General features: G+C 42.6%; 1 protein-coding gene across 1 annotated transcript in view; it reads left to right on the top strand.

Annotated features, from left to right (window-relative positions):
- Positions 1-6,089: 6,089 nt before the first annotated feature.
- Positions 6,090-14,994, top strand: part of LOC102832911 — a 34,316-nt gene continuing 25,411 nt past the window's right edge. Inside the window, exons 1-10 of the mRNA XM_006868403.1 lie at positions 6,090-6,267; positions 6,671-6,828; positions 7,006-7,158; positions 7,315-7,500; positions 7,673-7,783; positions 7,964-8,190; positions 10,716-10,902; positions 11,281-11,482; positions 11,600-11,759; positions 12,428-12,628. Coding sequence (XP_006868465.1) covers positions 6,090-6,267; positions 6,671-6,828; positions 7,006-7,158; positions 7,315-7,500; positions 7,673-7,783; positions 7,964-8,190; positions 10,716-10,902; positions 11,281-11,482; positions 11,600-11,759; positions 12,428-12,628 — 1,763 coding nt within the window. The remainder of the gene's footprint in view (positions 6,268-6,670; positions 6,829-7,005; positions 7,159-7,314; positions 7,501-7,672; positions 7,784-7,963; positions 8,191-10,715; positions 10,903-11,280; positions 11,483-11,599; positions 11,760-12,427; positions 12,629-14,994) is intronic.

Genomic DNA, 14,994 nt, shown 5'->3' with positions numbered 1-14,994 from the left:
CACAACAAGAATCAGGAGTACAAAATGTCTGATAGTCTCCCTTCTTGCTACATTAACGACAACTCATGATTATTGTCTGTATCTTATCATTAGAGATGTCAAGATGGTGATATTCTAAATTTGTCATTTTTTTTTTCTCTTTTTGCCAGCTAGAATACTTCCCCTCATCAGACCTTTGTTACCCTGACATATAGTTTGTACAGGAGAGGCAGAACGAATATCATTATTTCCCTTTATGTACTAGTTTTTGTTGTTGTTGTTTTTAATTGTGAATTATATATTTTACATGGGAGAACTTTAGTTTTACATTCATTCCACCGTACATCGTTTCATTGCCATGGTTCCAATCCCCTCCATGCATCATCAATCGACCAAAGGGTATACCCTATAAACCCCTACACTCCTCCCCCAACCCCCCATTCTTCAGCACACAGTCCCTCTCCCTCTCTGGATCCAAAGTCCCCAGCCGCTTCATCACTCCACGTCATCGTCTCTGCCTCCATCTTGGGCCTCGCTGCTTCTCTGGGTAGGGTCCCACTCTCGGCTCTTCTCTGTTGATGGTCCCAGAGACCGCCGCTCCTAGACTGGAGAGTTAATCACTCCCTTCCTTGCTCCAAAATGTCTACCTTTACATTTCCAACCCTCACAATCAGTCCTGATAACAATCATTCACTATTATATCACAAGTGACCCTTCTGCATTTCATTTCATCTCCGCCTAGACAGATTGGATAGTACTCACAGGAGATTCTGCCTTCCTCCATGCCCCCTAGCTCTAGGTTCCCTCTTGAAAGCTTGTAAGCCAGTCACTTCTTGCCTTTGTAGTCCCCCCCACCCCCGCCCATTTGGATATCCAATGTCCAAGTTGCCCATCTCTGTCTACTCTGTGTGGAGGGGGTGGGAATGTTTCTTGTGTACTAGTTTTTAAAATTAGTTCACTGCCTAATATCCTCCAAAGGTAATCACTGAGGAGTTTTTGTGGGTTTTAAGATGTCCTTATGAATTTATAGATTTCACTATATTTTATGGGGTTTTGTGCATTGATTGCATTTATTCTTGTCGATGCTCAAATCCTCTCATCCTTGACTAGTAGGAGCCTCCCTGAGTCCTTTGGACAAAGCTCTACTTGTTGACATACCATGACAGTATGGTCCTGGATTAATTTATACATTTCCTTCCCCTGAGCTGAAATCAACTATTTTTCCATATGACTTCCTTTTAATGAGAAGTAGTAGTTAAATACCACAATTTTGTGCTTGGGGTTTATTCATTGCTACTGTACTCATCATTATTTCTAAGTCTTCTCAAAAGATAAAAGTAGAATATTTTCCTAAGATAAAGCACACCATAAATTCATACTCATTCTTTCCATTTAAATGCAAGGGTTTCACAAAAGGATTTTTACTTTCACTTATATCTCTCTTTTCTCTCTCTCTGTCTCTCTGTCATGTGATAGAGGTTCTTGATGTTTGTTTCTCAAGTAGACATTCATGCCCTCAAGCCCTCTTCCTCATTTGAAGCCCATTTTTGCAAGCACTGTGTGAACCCATCTCACCGAGGGCCTTCCTCTCTCTGGCCTTCACCTTTACCAACTTTACCAACATGATGTCCTTCTCCAGGGACTGTTTCTTCCTGAGAGCATATCCCAAGTATATGAAATGAACTTTTACCATTCTCAGTTCTAAGGAATAGTTGGGCTGTATTTCTTCCAACACAGATTTGTTCATTCTTCTGACAATCCATGTGAGAAAATAGCACCAGCTGCCCCTTCCACAGCATTCTCTACTTCTTAGCTGGTTTCAATAATTCATTTCAGTGGCCACACAAAACTCAAGTCACCATACTCAGAGCTATGGGGTTTACTAGGGAAGTTAAAAGGTTATAATTTAAGGTCAGAAATGCCCAGGGCACAGTTGTTCCAGTCAGGATGGCCTCTTTCCAAGCTCTCCCCAGCCTTTGGCCTGGCCTCTTCCCTGCTCCAGCAATGTTACAAAGCTCTTTTAGGGTTGCTGAGAAATGCTCAAAAGGTACATCACTCCACTACAAGCCTTAGCCTGTGGGTGAGCGAACTTGGCTCCCTCAATTAAGTGCTGAGAGGCATCCCATTCTGCAAGCAAGTCTCCTGCCCAAGGTCACTCTGTTTAATTTACTCTGTGAGCTGGGAAGCCCATCACTCTGTCTCATGTACTGACTCCTGGTTCTGCCACTGCCGCTGCCGCTGCCGCTGTCACTTCTCTGCTGTCACAGCTTTCTGTCTCTGAGTTAAGGAGAGTCAATGTGGAGAGATCTCAGGCCCAAAGGACGTGCTCCGCTCCTAGCTCTTCCTTCTTGGTAGTGAAATCCCCCCTCCTGCTTCTGTGATGGCTCATTTTATACCCATGTACAATTTCTTACAATTAACTTGGTCCACAATCACTCACAACTGAATCATATAATCCCTCTGCATCTTCTCCCACTTTTTCTTACCCCAACCTATCAGTAAGAAGTTGTTTGGTGGTAGTTTATAGAGACGATGATTGCTGCTATCACCACCGCCATGTACTGTCAAGGTGGTTCTGAATCACAACCACCCTGTAGAGTGGTTCCAGGGCTGTAAATCTTTACCAAAGCAGAAAGCCTCATCTTTCTCCTGTGGAGCAACTGGTGGATTCAAATTGCTGACCTGATGGTTTGCAGCCCAACGAGTAACCCACTATGCTACCAGGGTTCCTAGACTATGGCATCAGAACTCCATGGCTAGAAGAGACATTAAATAATGCACTGCGCCGTACCGTGGTATAGTTAATACTTTTCACAAACACTGTAATTCAAATGCATCAACTCATCTTTGGCCATTCTTACTTATTGTCCAGCTTTAGGATGCGTATGAGGCAATTGAAAATACCATGACTTGCTTAGGTCGGGCACACCTCAGTCTTCAAAGTGGTATCTTTGGTTTTTTTAAAACACTTTAAAGAGATCTTTTGCTTACTCAATGCAATACATGATTTGATTTCTTGACTGCTGTTTCCATGAGTGTTGATTGTGGATCCAAGCAAAACAAAGTGTTTGCCAACTTCAATCTTTTCTTCATTTATTATGATGTTATTTACTGGTCCAGTGATGAGGATTTTTGTTTTCGTTACACTGGGGTGCAGAGGCCATAGTCTTTGATCTTCATCAGTAAGTATTTTAAGTTATCTTAACTTCAAGCAGGCAAGATTGTATCATTTGCATATTGCAGTCCTGTTGCCACGTTCTTACTCATATAATCCAGTTTCTTGGATCATTTGTTCGGCATACATATTTAATAAGTATGGTGAGAGAATACAACCCTGGCACACTCCAGTGTAGTTTTCCATTTTCTTAAAACTTCTTCATAATAATACATATTTTTAATTTTTATGTGTACATCAAATATTTTTGCCTTGTTCAATTGTGAAATGTAAGATGTAAGTGGAGAGCCAGAGGAAGTAGGATAACTGTTGTTACAGGGAAGGCGTTGTCATCACTGACATGAAACACAGGGTATAATTTGTTCAATGTAACGCTGATGATACTATCTGTAAACCGTCACTCAATTCACAATAGAAAGCTTTAAAATAAATAAACAAATAATTTTGTAAAAACATTCTTCGCATAGGTCTTATGACCTTACAGAAAATCTATCACAGTTATCCCTTTGGAGTCCCCAAAACCAATTCCCATAACCGTCTGAACTGACATCTCTGATGTCTCCGCATTAAATTTAAGTGACCCAGCAGGTCCTCTTGAAAGCTATTGATTTGATTGGACCTTTTTAGTGAAGGCATTTATAGAGTCCTGATGCGGCATTGTAGGATAAGCACTGGACTGCTAACTGCAAGGTTGGTGGTTCAAACCCACCAGTCTATACTTGGAAACCCAATACAGGGTCGCTATGAGTCAGAAATGATTCGATGGAACTTAAGAATACCACCAAAGGAGACAAAAACAGATGTATCACTGACAGAACTTATATGCAACCATCCACTGATCACAGAGACTTGTTTAAACATGTTTTGTTTGGAACAAACGCATGCCTATAGGAACTGAAACCCTAGTAGAAATACACTGTTTTTATTTACATTCATCCATATTGCAAATCTCTTCCCCCAACTCTGTGGCTTGCCTTTTCACTCTGTTCATGATAACTTTTGATGACAGAAGTTTCTATTTTCCATTTAGTCCTATATATCAAATTGTTTCTTTATAGTTGGCACTTTTAGTGTCTTATTTAAGAATTTTTATCTATCCCAAGTCATGAAAATACTGTCCTAGGTTTTTTCATCTAGAAATTGTATTGTTTTACCTTTTGCATTTAGAATTACAATCTGCTCTGAGTAGATTTTTGTTTAATATGTAGGGTTGTTGTTGTTAAAGTGCCATTGAGTCAGTTCCGATCCATAGCGACCCTGAACAGGGTTTCCGAGGCTGTAAATCTTTACAGGAGCAGAACGCCTCATCTTTCTCCCGTGGAGCAGCTGGTAGTTTCGAACTACTGACCTTGCAATTCACAGCCCAATTCGTAACCACTACGCTACCAGAGCTCAAAATTCTTTGTTTTCTACATAAATATCCTATTGCCCGAGCAGCTACTTGTTGAGTGAAAAGATTGTCCTTTAGAGCTCTGCACTGCCCTGTCTGTGTAAATCAGGCATTTATATGTGGGTGGCTATGTTTCTGAACTGTCCCAGGAGTGTCCAATTGAACTTTCTCTGATGAGGTAAATATTCTTTATCTGAGCTAGCCAATGCAGTAGCCATTAATGTGGCTATCCAACTCTTGGTATGTGACTAATGGGACTCAGGAACTGAATCTTTAATGCTTAGCTTTAATTCATCTGAATTTAAATAGTCACATGTGGTTAGTGACTACTGAGTTGGATAGTGCAACATCGTGTTTCATCATATTTTTATATAAATATACAAATAGTATCTATTTGTACTATAGACCCAGTCCAATACGAATACTTCTGTTTCTTAATTATTGTAGCCTTATCATTATATTTATATTTTGTTCTCCATCAGATTGAGAAACCCTCCTAGGCTCTTTTATTTTCAGGTAAGTTTTAGAATCAGATTCTGTTTCCACAAAAGCCCTGTTGTGATTTCAACAGGAGTTACAATGAATCTATAATTAACTCGGAGAGAACTGAAATTGTTAGGCTATTTAGATTTCCTGTTTATGAGCATGTTGTTAAGTGTTGTTGACTTGATTCCGACTCCTAGGAATCCTATAGAGGGTTTCCGAGACTGTAAACCTTTGTGGGAGCAGAAAGCCTCATCTTTCTCCCACAGAGCTACTGGTGGGCTCAAACCACTGACCTTGTGGTTCATAGCCCAGTGCTTATCCTCTAGAGCCACAGCCTTGGAAATCATGAACATCCCTTCATTTACTTAGGAATTATGTTCTCTCAATAATGTTTTGTAGGGTTTTTTTTGTTGTGGTTTGGTTTGGTTTGGGGTTTTTGTTTTGCTCTTCTTTTATTAAAATCATTCCTAGACATTTTATGTCTTTTGATAGTGTAAGTGGTGTTGGCTTGAAATTTTTATTTTCTAATGGCAGGCATATTCTTGGTCTCTTTAACATCTTTTCCAGGTTGGGTTGCCCTGTTTTTAACCACATTTCTGTGTTGGGGAGGCCTCAAAAGTCATCAGCTTTACATTCAACAAATCGTATACTGTTTCATCTTAATGATTACAACCCTCCTCATGTAATAACAGTTGTCCTACTTCCTACATGTGGTTCTCACCTTCCCATCCCTTATCAACTTTGTCCTTAGGAAAATATTGCCCTTTTGATGCCTCCAAGATTTTTGTAGCATTTATCTTGTCTTTCATTACTTGTACACCTAAAGTCTAAAGTTCTTGATGTCCTTTAGGTTGACAAAGAAGGAGGAACTGAAGTCCAGCCATGATGAAGACTCCTAGTGAAAACAGGGAGTCTTTGGATTTGAAACTCCAGGTGACTAGACCTTCTGAATCCAAATCCATACGTGTTACTGCCTTGGCTTCCCAGTCCTTGAAGTCCTTATTGCCTACTGAGAAGGTGAATGGGGAGAAACAAGAGTTGAAAATTATGTCATCATACATGTGGTCTGATAAAGATGACCCATTGGAGACTTTGGATAAAGATGAACCAGAGAATGAAGCCCCCACTGATCGACCATCCTGGGCCTATAAAATTGAGTACCTCCTGGCCCAGATGGGCTTCTCTGTGGGGCTGAGCTCCGTCTGGTGCTTTCCTTTTCTGTGTTACCACTATGGAGGTAGGTGGCAAGCCTGGGGACCAAGTCTCTTGAATACACAATGGGATCAGGAACCAGAGACCTGACATGGCTACTCTAGGTCTCTGAGATATGAAGGGGTTGAGGAGTTGGGATCCTGACAGGGGCAGGAACCAGATATCTGAGTACCTAGGGCCTTGGACGGGTGGGGAAAGGGTATCAGAACTTCGCCTGCATCAGGGATGGGAGTGGAAACCAGGTATCTGTGTTCCTAAGCTTTGGAAGCTAAGGGACTGCACACCTGGGACTGTAAAGCAGTTGAACTCTGATGCCTATGCCCTGAGGGTGGTCACTGTGGGGGGTATGTTTTCCTGAAACCCTGAAGAAGTCCAGGTACTAAAAGGTCACATGGTCCTCAGAGCCCCTCCCTGACAACCTTGCACAGGTACCTTTCTTGTCACCTACATTGTCATGCTCTTCTTGCTTGGGATCCCTCTCCTCTTGCTGGAGATGGCAGCTGGTCAGAGACTTCGTCAGGGTAGCATTGGTGTATGGAAAGTCATCAGCCCCTGGATTGGTGGTGTGGGTTATGCCAGCTTTACAGTGAGTAACCCTGGGTCTACCCTTTACACCCACCCCAACCCTTGTCTTGGAATGAATGAATCCTATGGTTTCATTTCCATGGGTAAGTTCCCTTCAGTGGACCAATCCTCAGGTCAAATTTCCTTCCTTCTGCTGATCCACCTTCCCTCTCCTGTCGCCTCCCTTCATGGTCCCTAGACATGTGTCATCGTGGGCATGTACTACAGTACCATCATGTCCTGGAGCTGCTTCTATCTCCTTCAGTCTTTCCAGTCTCCACTGCCTTGGACCGTGTGCCCTCCACTGGAGAATTCCAATGTTTCTAATGAGAAGGAAGGAAGAAAAGGGGAGGTGGGAGAATCAAGAAAAGGACAAGGGAGTGAAAAAGGGAAGGAGGATCATTGAGAAAAGAGGGATGAGAAGGAAGATGATAAAATGGGATTGAAAGAATGGGGTGGATGTGAAGAAAGGGGAGGCACCTGGTCTTGCAGTTCTCTCCACAGTCAGTTCACTCCAGATCCTGAATGTGAACGTGCAACATCTACTACATACTTCCGGTACCAGAAAGTATTGAAGGCCACCAAAGAAATTGAGAAAGGTGGGCTACCAGTCATTCATCTCAGTCTGTCTCTCTTTATGACCTGGTTAATTATATGCATCTCCATGATCTGCGGGCTCAAATCCACTGGGAAGGTGAGCCACCCTCTAACTCACCATTCATCTCCCAATTTCTCACTCTTTCTACAACTCTTATTAGAAATTGAAGTTCTAGAAATGAACTCCAATTTGTAATAACCTTTGATCCTATAATCCCCAACTTCTGTTTTTTGTTTTTGTTTTTTTCTGAATTGTATTTCCTACCCAGATACTGTACGTCTCAGTACTCCTTCCCTGCTTCATCCTTGTATGTCTCCTTTTCCAGAGTCTTCAGTTGGAAGGTGCATATTCTGGCCTCAAGTATTTATGGGATGCCAAGGTGAGGTGTGACTCCTTTCCTTAATGCTCAAATCCAGATGGGGATGTTAGGGTGCGTGTAGTTGCAGTCTGAAAGAAACTTTCATTTCTCCCTCTTTTCCTTCCTTCTTCTCTTCTTCCCTCTCATGGTTTACCTCTTCTACCTTTATATCCCTGTTTATATGGTACTTTTTCCGTTCAGGTGTCAACTCTGTTCTCTGTGGATTTCTGGCACTGGACAGGGAACCAGATCTTTTATGCCTTGAACCTAAGCTTTGGCAGCTTCACTGCAATCAGCTTATACAACTGTGTCAATGACGCCTTTGCTGTGGCTCTTCTCAACTTGGTCGCCTCAGTGACGGCCACACTGGTTATATTTTGCATAATTGGCCATTTGGTCATAACGGAGATGAAAATATGTCACAAGAAGTGAGCCCAATCTTTCATATGGAGATCATCAGAAAGACCAAAATCTTATAGCTAACCCACAGAACTCCAGCGTAGACCCCCAACCTCAGGGCTATTGGCTTAGTAAATATGGGATCCTCAAATTGGAGCACCCAAAACCTTAGGAATACCTGAATCTGTCCAACTCTACCCCTTTTGGAACTACCTTTCTCAACTAGAAAAACCCCAAACTCAGGGAATTTCAAAGATGTGTTCGCCCCATTCTTAACTGGAATCTGCCATGAAATAATGAGGGGATACTCATAGTTTGGAATCCTGGTGTGACTCTTTGGGATAAAGCACTGGACCACAAGGTTGGCAGTTCAAACTCACCAGCCGCTCTTTGGAAATCCTGTACAAGGCCACTACGAGTCAGAACTGATTCGATGGCACTTAACAACAGCAACAACACTTACAGTTTAACCATTAAGCAAAATAAAATCGGTCCACAGAGCCCCTACTGGCTCCCCATTCTATTCTCCTGTAACAATCATTCCAAAAACATTATCAGACATTTATAAAACAGCTCCTATCTGCCACCCCCTGTGTTGAGTTAAACCACCATCCCTACCCTCAAGAAAATCATAGTAATTTTGAGGAAGCAGATGCTAACCAGCTAATCACAAATAAGGTTATAAGTAGTTATAGGGTAAGGATGGATGACAGGGAGACTGTGAGAAGGAACCCATTAACTGGGTCAGTCAGAGTAGGTGTCTTAGTGGAGACAAACTCAGTTTTGTCTCTTGACAAATAACCACGGTTAGTATTCTTTCAAATATTTCCTGTTGCAGACCGTGTAAAGCTGGTCAGAAGTTTGAGGCCTGGGGGGCCCGAGTGTTGCAGACAATGCAGGCAACAGGCTCTGAGGAACAAATTCTGGCCACTGGCAGTCATAACAAATTGTTTTTTATCTTAGTGTTCAGTTATGTGTTTTTTTTAATTCCAAACATGAGCCCTTAATATCCACAGATAAATGTAAGGTTAAACCTTTCTCCAAAGGATTAACTAAAAATAGCTTAGCTACTTCCCGGTTCTTTGTTCTATAGACAAAAAAGCTATCCTCCCTAATCCTTTTCCATGTGCAGCCCATTCACCTGGGCGTCTAGCGTCCTTGTGCAAACCTGGCTCAGGAAGCCAAAACAGTGGGATTCCTACCAAGCCTTTTGTCCTTCCTTTTCACCTTCTCTCAACTGAGCTCAGGGGCTATAGATATGTTAATTGAGCCTGAGAAACCAAGTTGCGGGCCTGGGATTTGAACCAGCGACATACAATATAAAGTTACCTGAATGTCTGAAAAATTACTGATGTTAGCGGTACTTTGTCTTAGTCCCTCCCAGCTTGGTGTGAAGCTCCTCCCCTAAATAAAATGGAGATGCAGGCTGGCCCAGGTGTGCATTATGGCTTGGAGGGCATGTAGTACAGTTTACAGGGCAGTGAGTTGCTGCCTGCAGAGGCCACGATGCCTGTAGTCCCAAGTCTGCCCACCAGTGATGCATCCACCCTGGTTTCAGCGTGCCTCATTGTCCCCCTCCTTTTGCCTTTCTATGTATTCTTTTGCTATTCCTATCACCGCTAGATCTCCCCTCCTCGTGAACCAAACACTCGTGAACCAAGTTCCTATGTTGAGGCCGGTCCCCGACAATTTCCCACTCAGAGACCTATGTTGTTGTTGTTAAGTGTCGCTGAGTCAGTTCCGACTCATAGCAAACATGTATAGGGTTTCTAAGGAGCAGCTGGTGAGATTGAACTGCCTAACTTGCAGTTCAAAACGACCTTTTGATCCAGTGTTTATCTTACAGCGCCATACCCAGAGACCTATCTATAACGTATTTTTTTCTAAAATTCTATCATACCATACTACTTGTCTGCTGCTTGCTTATTTGCCTTGTAAGATAGATCCTTCTAAAACATATCCTGAACAGTTTTCTAGGGCAGTAAATAAAATTCAATGAACTGAGTAAGGGTGTTTATGAATTAGCCTTATGGAAAATGGATGTTTGGGTAGAAATGTCTAACACAGGAGAACATCCTATGCCAGACAAAGATGTTGAGATGGGAGAAAGCGGGACAAGTTGAAGACACTTCGGTAGTTGAGTTTGGATAAAGTACAGTGGATGAAAAGGGCTATGGGAGTAAATATTGCAGAAGAGGCTAACAGGGCTGGATCAAGAAGATTGAGAAGCTCTCATTTCATCCTAAAATTGCCTATTAGGAGGCAAGTGTCCTAAAGCCTTGAATGATACTATAGGCCTTCCCTGGTGTATACCTGAGTCAGAAAGTCACCTGGTTCACACAAACACCTTTGTAATTATGAAAGATGTGGCAGTATGCACTAAGATTCTGAAGACCTAGGTTTCAGCTCAAGCTCTACCATAACTAAACTGAAAAAAAAAAAAACTTTAGATGAGTGATTTTCCTTCTCATCTAAAATACAAGGGAGGGAAAATGCTCTTAAAAGCAAAAAAATTTTTCAATTTTAGTTTTTTTATGATTCCTCCTGTGCCCAGTAATGCTAATAAACTTGTGTACTTGGTGTCTGTGGGGAAGCTACCTCCTGAGGCCACGCCCCCAAATAGTGTGTATCAAGAGCCAACCGTCATCTACACCAGCTGGTTCAACGGACACCATAAAAATGTCCAAACTATGATCACAGAAAACCTGCCCTTATGTGGTTTAGCTGAGCAATTCGATAATGTAGGTAAGGGCTGGGAATGGGGTCCCAGAGTTCTCCAAAGCCCCCAGTGTACCCCAAACTTCTGCTCTCATTGGTACCAGTAACATCCTACAATCAGAACTAAGGTTCACAGTAGCCTTTTGTGATAAGGCAATTGTAGCCTCCATAGCACCAAGAACTGCAATTCATACAAGCTTGTTCATGCCAACTCCAAAAGTGTTGGTAAACCAGAGGATGTTTAAGAGGAAGTCCCCATGTCTCAAGACCAAATGGGTATAGTCAGTTCCCATTAATAGTGCCACAAATCATTTCCTAGGAAAAGAGACAGGGACTCCTAGAAAAGTGAAGACTCTGCATGCTGAGCTAAGAGCTCTTGCCATTTCTCACTTCACTCCCAGGTTATGAATGGCCCAGGTGTGCCTTTCATGGCACTCACCAACCTCATCTCTGATTATGGGAGCCGCACCTTCTGGACCATCCTCATCTTCCTGTTACTGATGAATATTGGGCTGAGCACCATGGTAGGGGTCCTACAGGGCATCATGACCCCACTTCAGGACACCATCTCTTCCTTCAGGAAACATCCAAAGCTGTTCACAGGTACTCTTACGTATGATCCTACTCCCACCTGTGATTGGTCCATAGATTAACCCCACAGGGACTCGTACAGCTCAGCTTGAATTCTGACTTTGATCCAAACCTGATGTTTTCCCTCAGTGGGAGTCTGTATGTTTATGTTCCTGGGCGGCCTTGTGTTTACAAGACCCTGGGGCAGCTACTATGTGAACCTGCTGGATGATTACTGGGCATTTCTGCCCCTCTTCTTCATTGTCATCTTGGAGGATGTGGCCATGGCCTGGATCTATGGGGCCAGAAGGTGATATCACAAACCAAGGAGTCTCCTTTCATGTGCTCGTACTGCTAGGGTCCCTTAGGAGGATCCCTCTGCTCTCTCACCTCTAGGTCTCTGATTTCAGGACTTAGGGACAACCCCCCAGGAGGGTGGGAAGAAGACAGATATTTTTTCTGGAGAAAATAGCTATAAAATGGAAAAGTGGTGAGCAGCCCCATATCAAGTCCAAGGGTCTCCTGAGTCATCCTTTGAAGCATGGTAATATACACATCCAAAATGTGTAATCCCTTGCTTCTCAAAGTATGATCTAGGGGCCAGCAGAATTGGCATCACCTGGAAATTTATTAGAAATGCAGATTCTCAAGCTCCATACCACCCTGTCAAATCAGTATTTTCATCCCAGGACCCCCAGGTGATTCATATGTACATTACAATTTGAGATGCACCATGTAATCCAAAGATGGAGCGTTCAAGTGACAGCATTTCTAGAGGCGATGGTGGTTCTCGACATCATCACTACCCTCATTCATATACAACAAGACAAGAAGGTTTGTTGTGGAAGATTGTGAAAGTGAAAAGAAGGTTTCAGAGATGTTGAGGGCTAGCTCCCATCCAGGTTTGTGCTGAAACCTTCCCCAAGGATGGGTAAGGCCTGACTGGCCTTCCCACAGCCCTATGACTCTTCCTCTTAGATTCCTGGCAGATCTGATAACCATGCTGGGCCACCCCATCTCTTCCATCTATCATTGGCTGTGGTGCTATGTGTCTCCAGTTGTGCTGACAATCCTGTCTGTGACCTCCTTCATTAATCTGTGTCTGAAGACACCAATTTACTTGGCCTGGAATGTAAGCCTTGTGAGCAATCTTCCCCAAGCCTCAGGACCACTTAGGGAGTGGGCACCAGGTCTTTCATTTCACTTCTGTCTCTAGGACCCAGATAGCTCATCCTCAAATTCTCTGAGGATTCAGTTATTTAGTCTCCTGCCCTGGACTCCTTCTACAGCCTCCCAATTCAGAGAATCTAGGCATTCTAAGCCTTCTTCCCTTTTCTCGACAGTCCAAGGAAGTTTTGCACAACTACCCACCATGGGCTGTGGCCTTGTTCAAAGCCACCATCACCATCACCATCTTCCCCATCCCTATGTATTTCTTGTACACTCTGATACAGACGGTTTTACAAAAGCCCCTCATCCACAGTACAGCCTCAACACGCTTCCATTTTGAATCTAAAAAGAGCTCACCAATATCCCATCCATAGCTTCAGAAGATTAAAGGCCCAAAGAAAAACAGGAAAATGGTTAACGAGAAATGGAAAACAAAAATTCTACCATGTGACTAAATCTCAGAAATAAAGACTTGGTTTACTTGAATTAATGTGACTTCGTTTTCAAAGTGAAATTCCTTGCTGGTAAAGACAGATAAATGTGACAGTGGCTTTTGTTCTTCTTGATTGGAAACATTTTTCTGGCCTGATGAGAACTAACAGAGCTGTCCTCCCTTCCCCACCTCCACCTTCATCAGAACCATGATAATGGTATTCTTTGACTTCCAGTGTTTAATTTATGGTGACTGCTACCTTCCTTTGGAGTCCTGGTGTGGCGCTGTGGGCTAATGCGTCAGACTGCCAAGTTGTTTAAACTGCAACCTCAGTGGTTCAAGCTCACCAGGAAACCCTATACAGGGTCCTATGGGTCGGAATCAACTCAACAGCACTTAACAACAACAACAAACCTTCCTTTAGGCTATCTTCCTTTTAGACTAAGACTGGTTCCTATAAAAGATCTGATCTCTATAAAACCATGGCAAAAATCGTATTGGTAAATCAGTTCCATTGAACCTTACTTTCGTCATTTAAAAGTGCCCAACTCTCAGTCTTGCTTTCCACTGACTGTCAAACCGGAATGCTGGAATTCCAGGTCCTCTTTGGTTGGTGCTGCCTGTTCATACACTAGAGCAGGAAGGGACAATCTACTCAGAAAACACTTGGTTTGCTAATGATGACAAAGTCAAAGGATGTTATACAAGACGATCCAACATGGGCTGCCCACTAATCTGTGACCTCATTTTTATCTCAAATCCTTGAAATAACCGGTTACTGCACAAAGCCTGCCAAGGGATTTAAAAATGCATCACATCATACATTTTGACTGTTGTCGTTAAGTGCCATGGAGTTGGTTCGGACTCATAGCGACCCTGTATAAAGTTTCTGAGGAGCAGTTTGTAGGTTTGAACCTCTGGCCTTGTGGTTCGCAGTCCAGTGCTGATCCTACAGCGCCTCACTCTGGGGGGGGAGGGGGTTGCAGGGAATTTGGAATAGAATAGAAGTTAGCTGGTGAGACTAAAGAAGGTTCCCAAAAACTTCATTTCTGGCAATATGGTAATAAAATAAGACAAGCAGCACAGTTTTCTATATGTATCTAAAATCTAACAAAGTATATTTTGAAAGCATAGATTAGCTTGGAAGAATCAAAGGGAAATCCTCAAAAGTCCAAAAAGGAAGCCTAAACTTGAATTGAGATCGGCAAGCAAATGTTGACTCTCCTAACTGCTTTGGGGAAGTAGCCATTCTCCAATAACATTTAAACGTTGTGTGGGAGACAGGAAACAAGGCCTTGTGTCCACACCAAATATAGAGATACACAGACAGCAGAAGGGCTATATATATACCCTCTGTGAAAAGGTGAAGTAACACTCTCTGAGAGGAGGGAAATACTGTTTGTTTGTTTTTTATTTTGAATATTTGTAACCATAAGTCTTTTTCTTACATGGACCTGGATTCAAATTCACACAACCTACGTAATACGGAAAACCCAAGTTGAGATTTATACACATGGTGCCTGGTAAATAGCACCCTTACTCCTACTGCCTGTCATAAGTCATTATACATCTCCCTGGGGAAACACAACCTCTACGAGGCCACAGAGAATTCCCCCAGACAGACTTTCAATGAACATGAGGTCACAAAAGAAAATGCCAAAATCCACAAGGAAACAAGACACTTTTCAAAAGAGGGATTAGCAAAAATAACAAGTAACAGAACCAGCCATTCAAAGACTTAACGTGTCAAAATTATCAAGACCATAAATATAATACGTTGAATATATTTTAAAGTCAAAAACGGAGTTGAAGTTATGAGCAAGGAGCAAGAGTTTCTCAAAAAGTATCAGGGGGACAACAAACAAGATGGCGGATCGGGTGGAAGTGCAGTAGGAGCTCCGCAGGCAACAACACAGAATACAGGACCAAGCAGGCTCAGGGG

The sequence above is a fragment of the Chrysochloris asiatica genome, unplaced genomic scaffold (assembly GCF_000296735.1).
Source record: "Chrysochloris asiatica unplaced genomic scaffold, ChrAsi1.0 scaffold00116, whole genome shotgun sequence".
Classification (NCBI taxonomy): domain Eukaryota; kingdom Metazoa; phylum Chordata; class Mammalia; order Afrosoricida; family Chrysochloridae; genus Chrysochloris; species Chrysochloris asiatica.
This window is presented reverse-complemented; position numbering and strand designations above follow the sequence as displayed.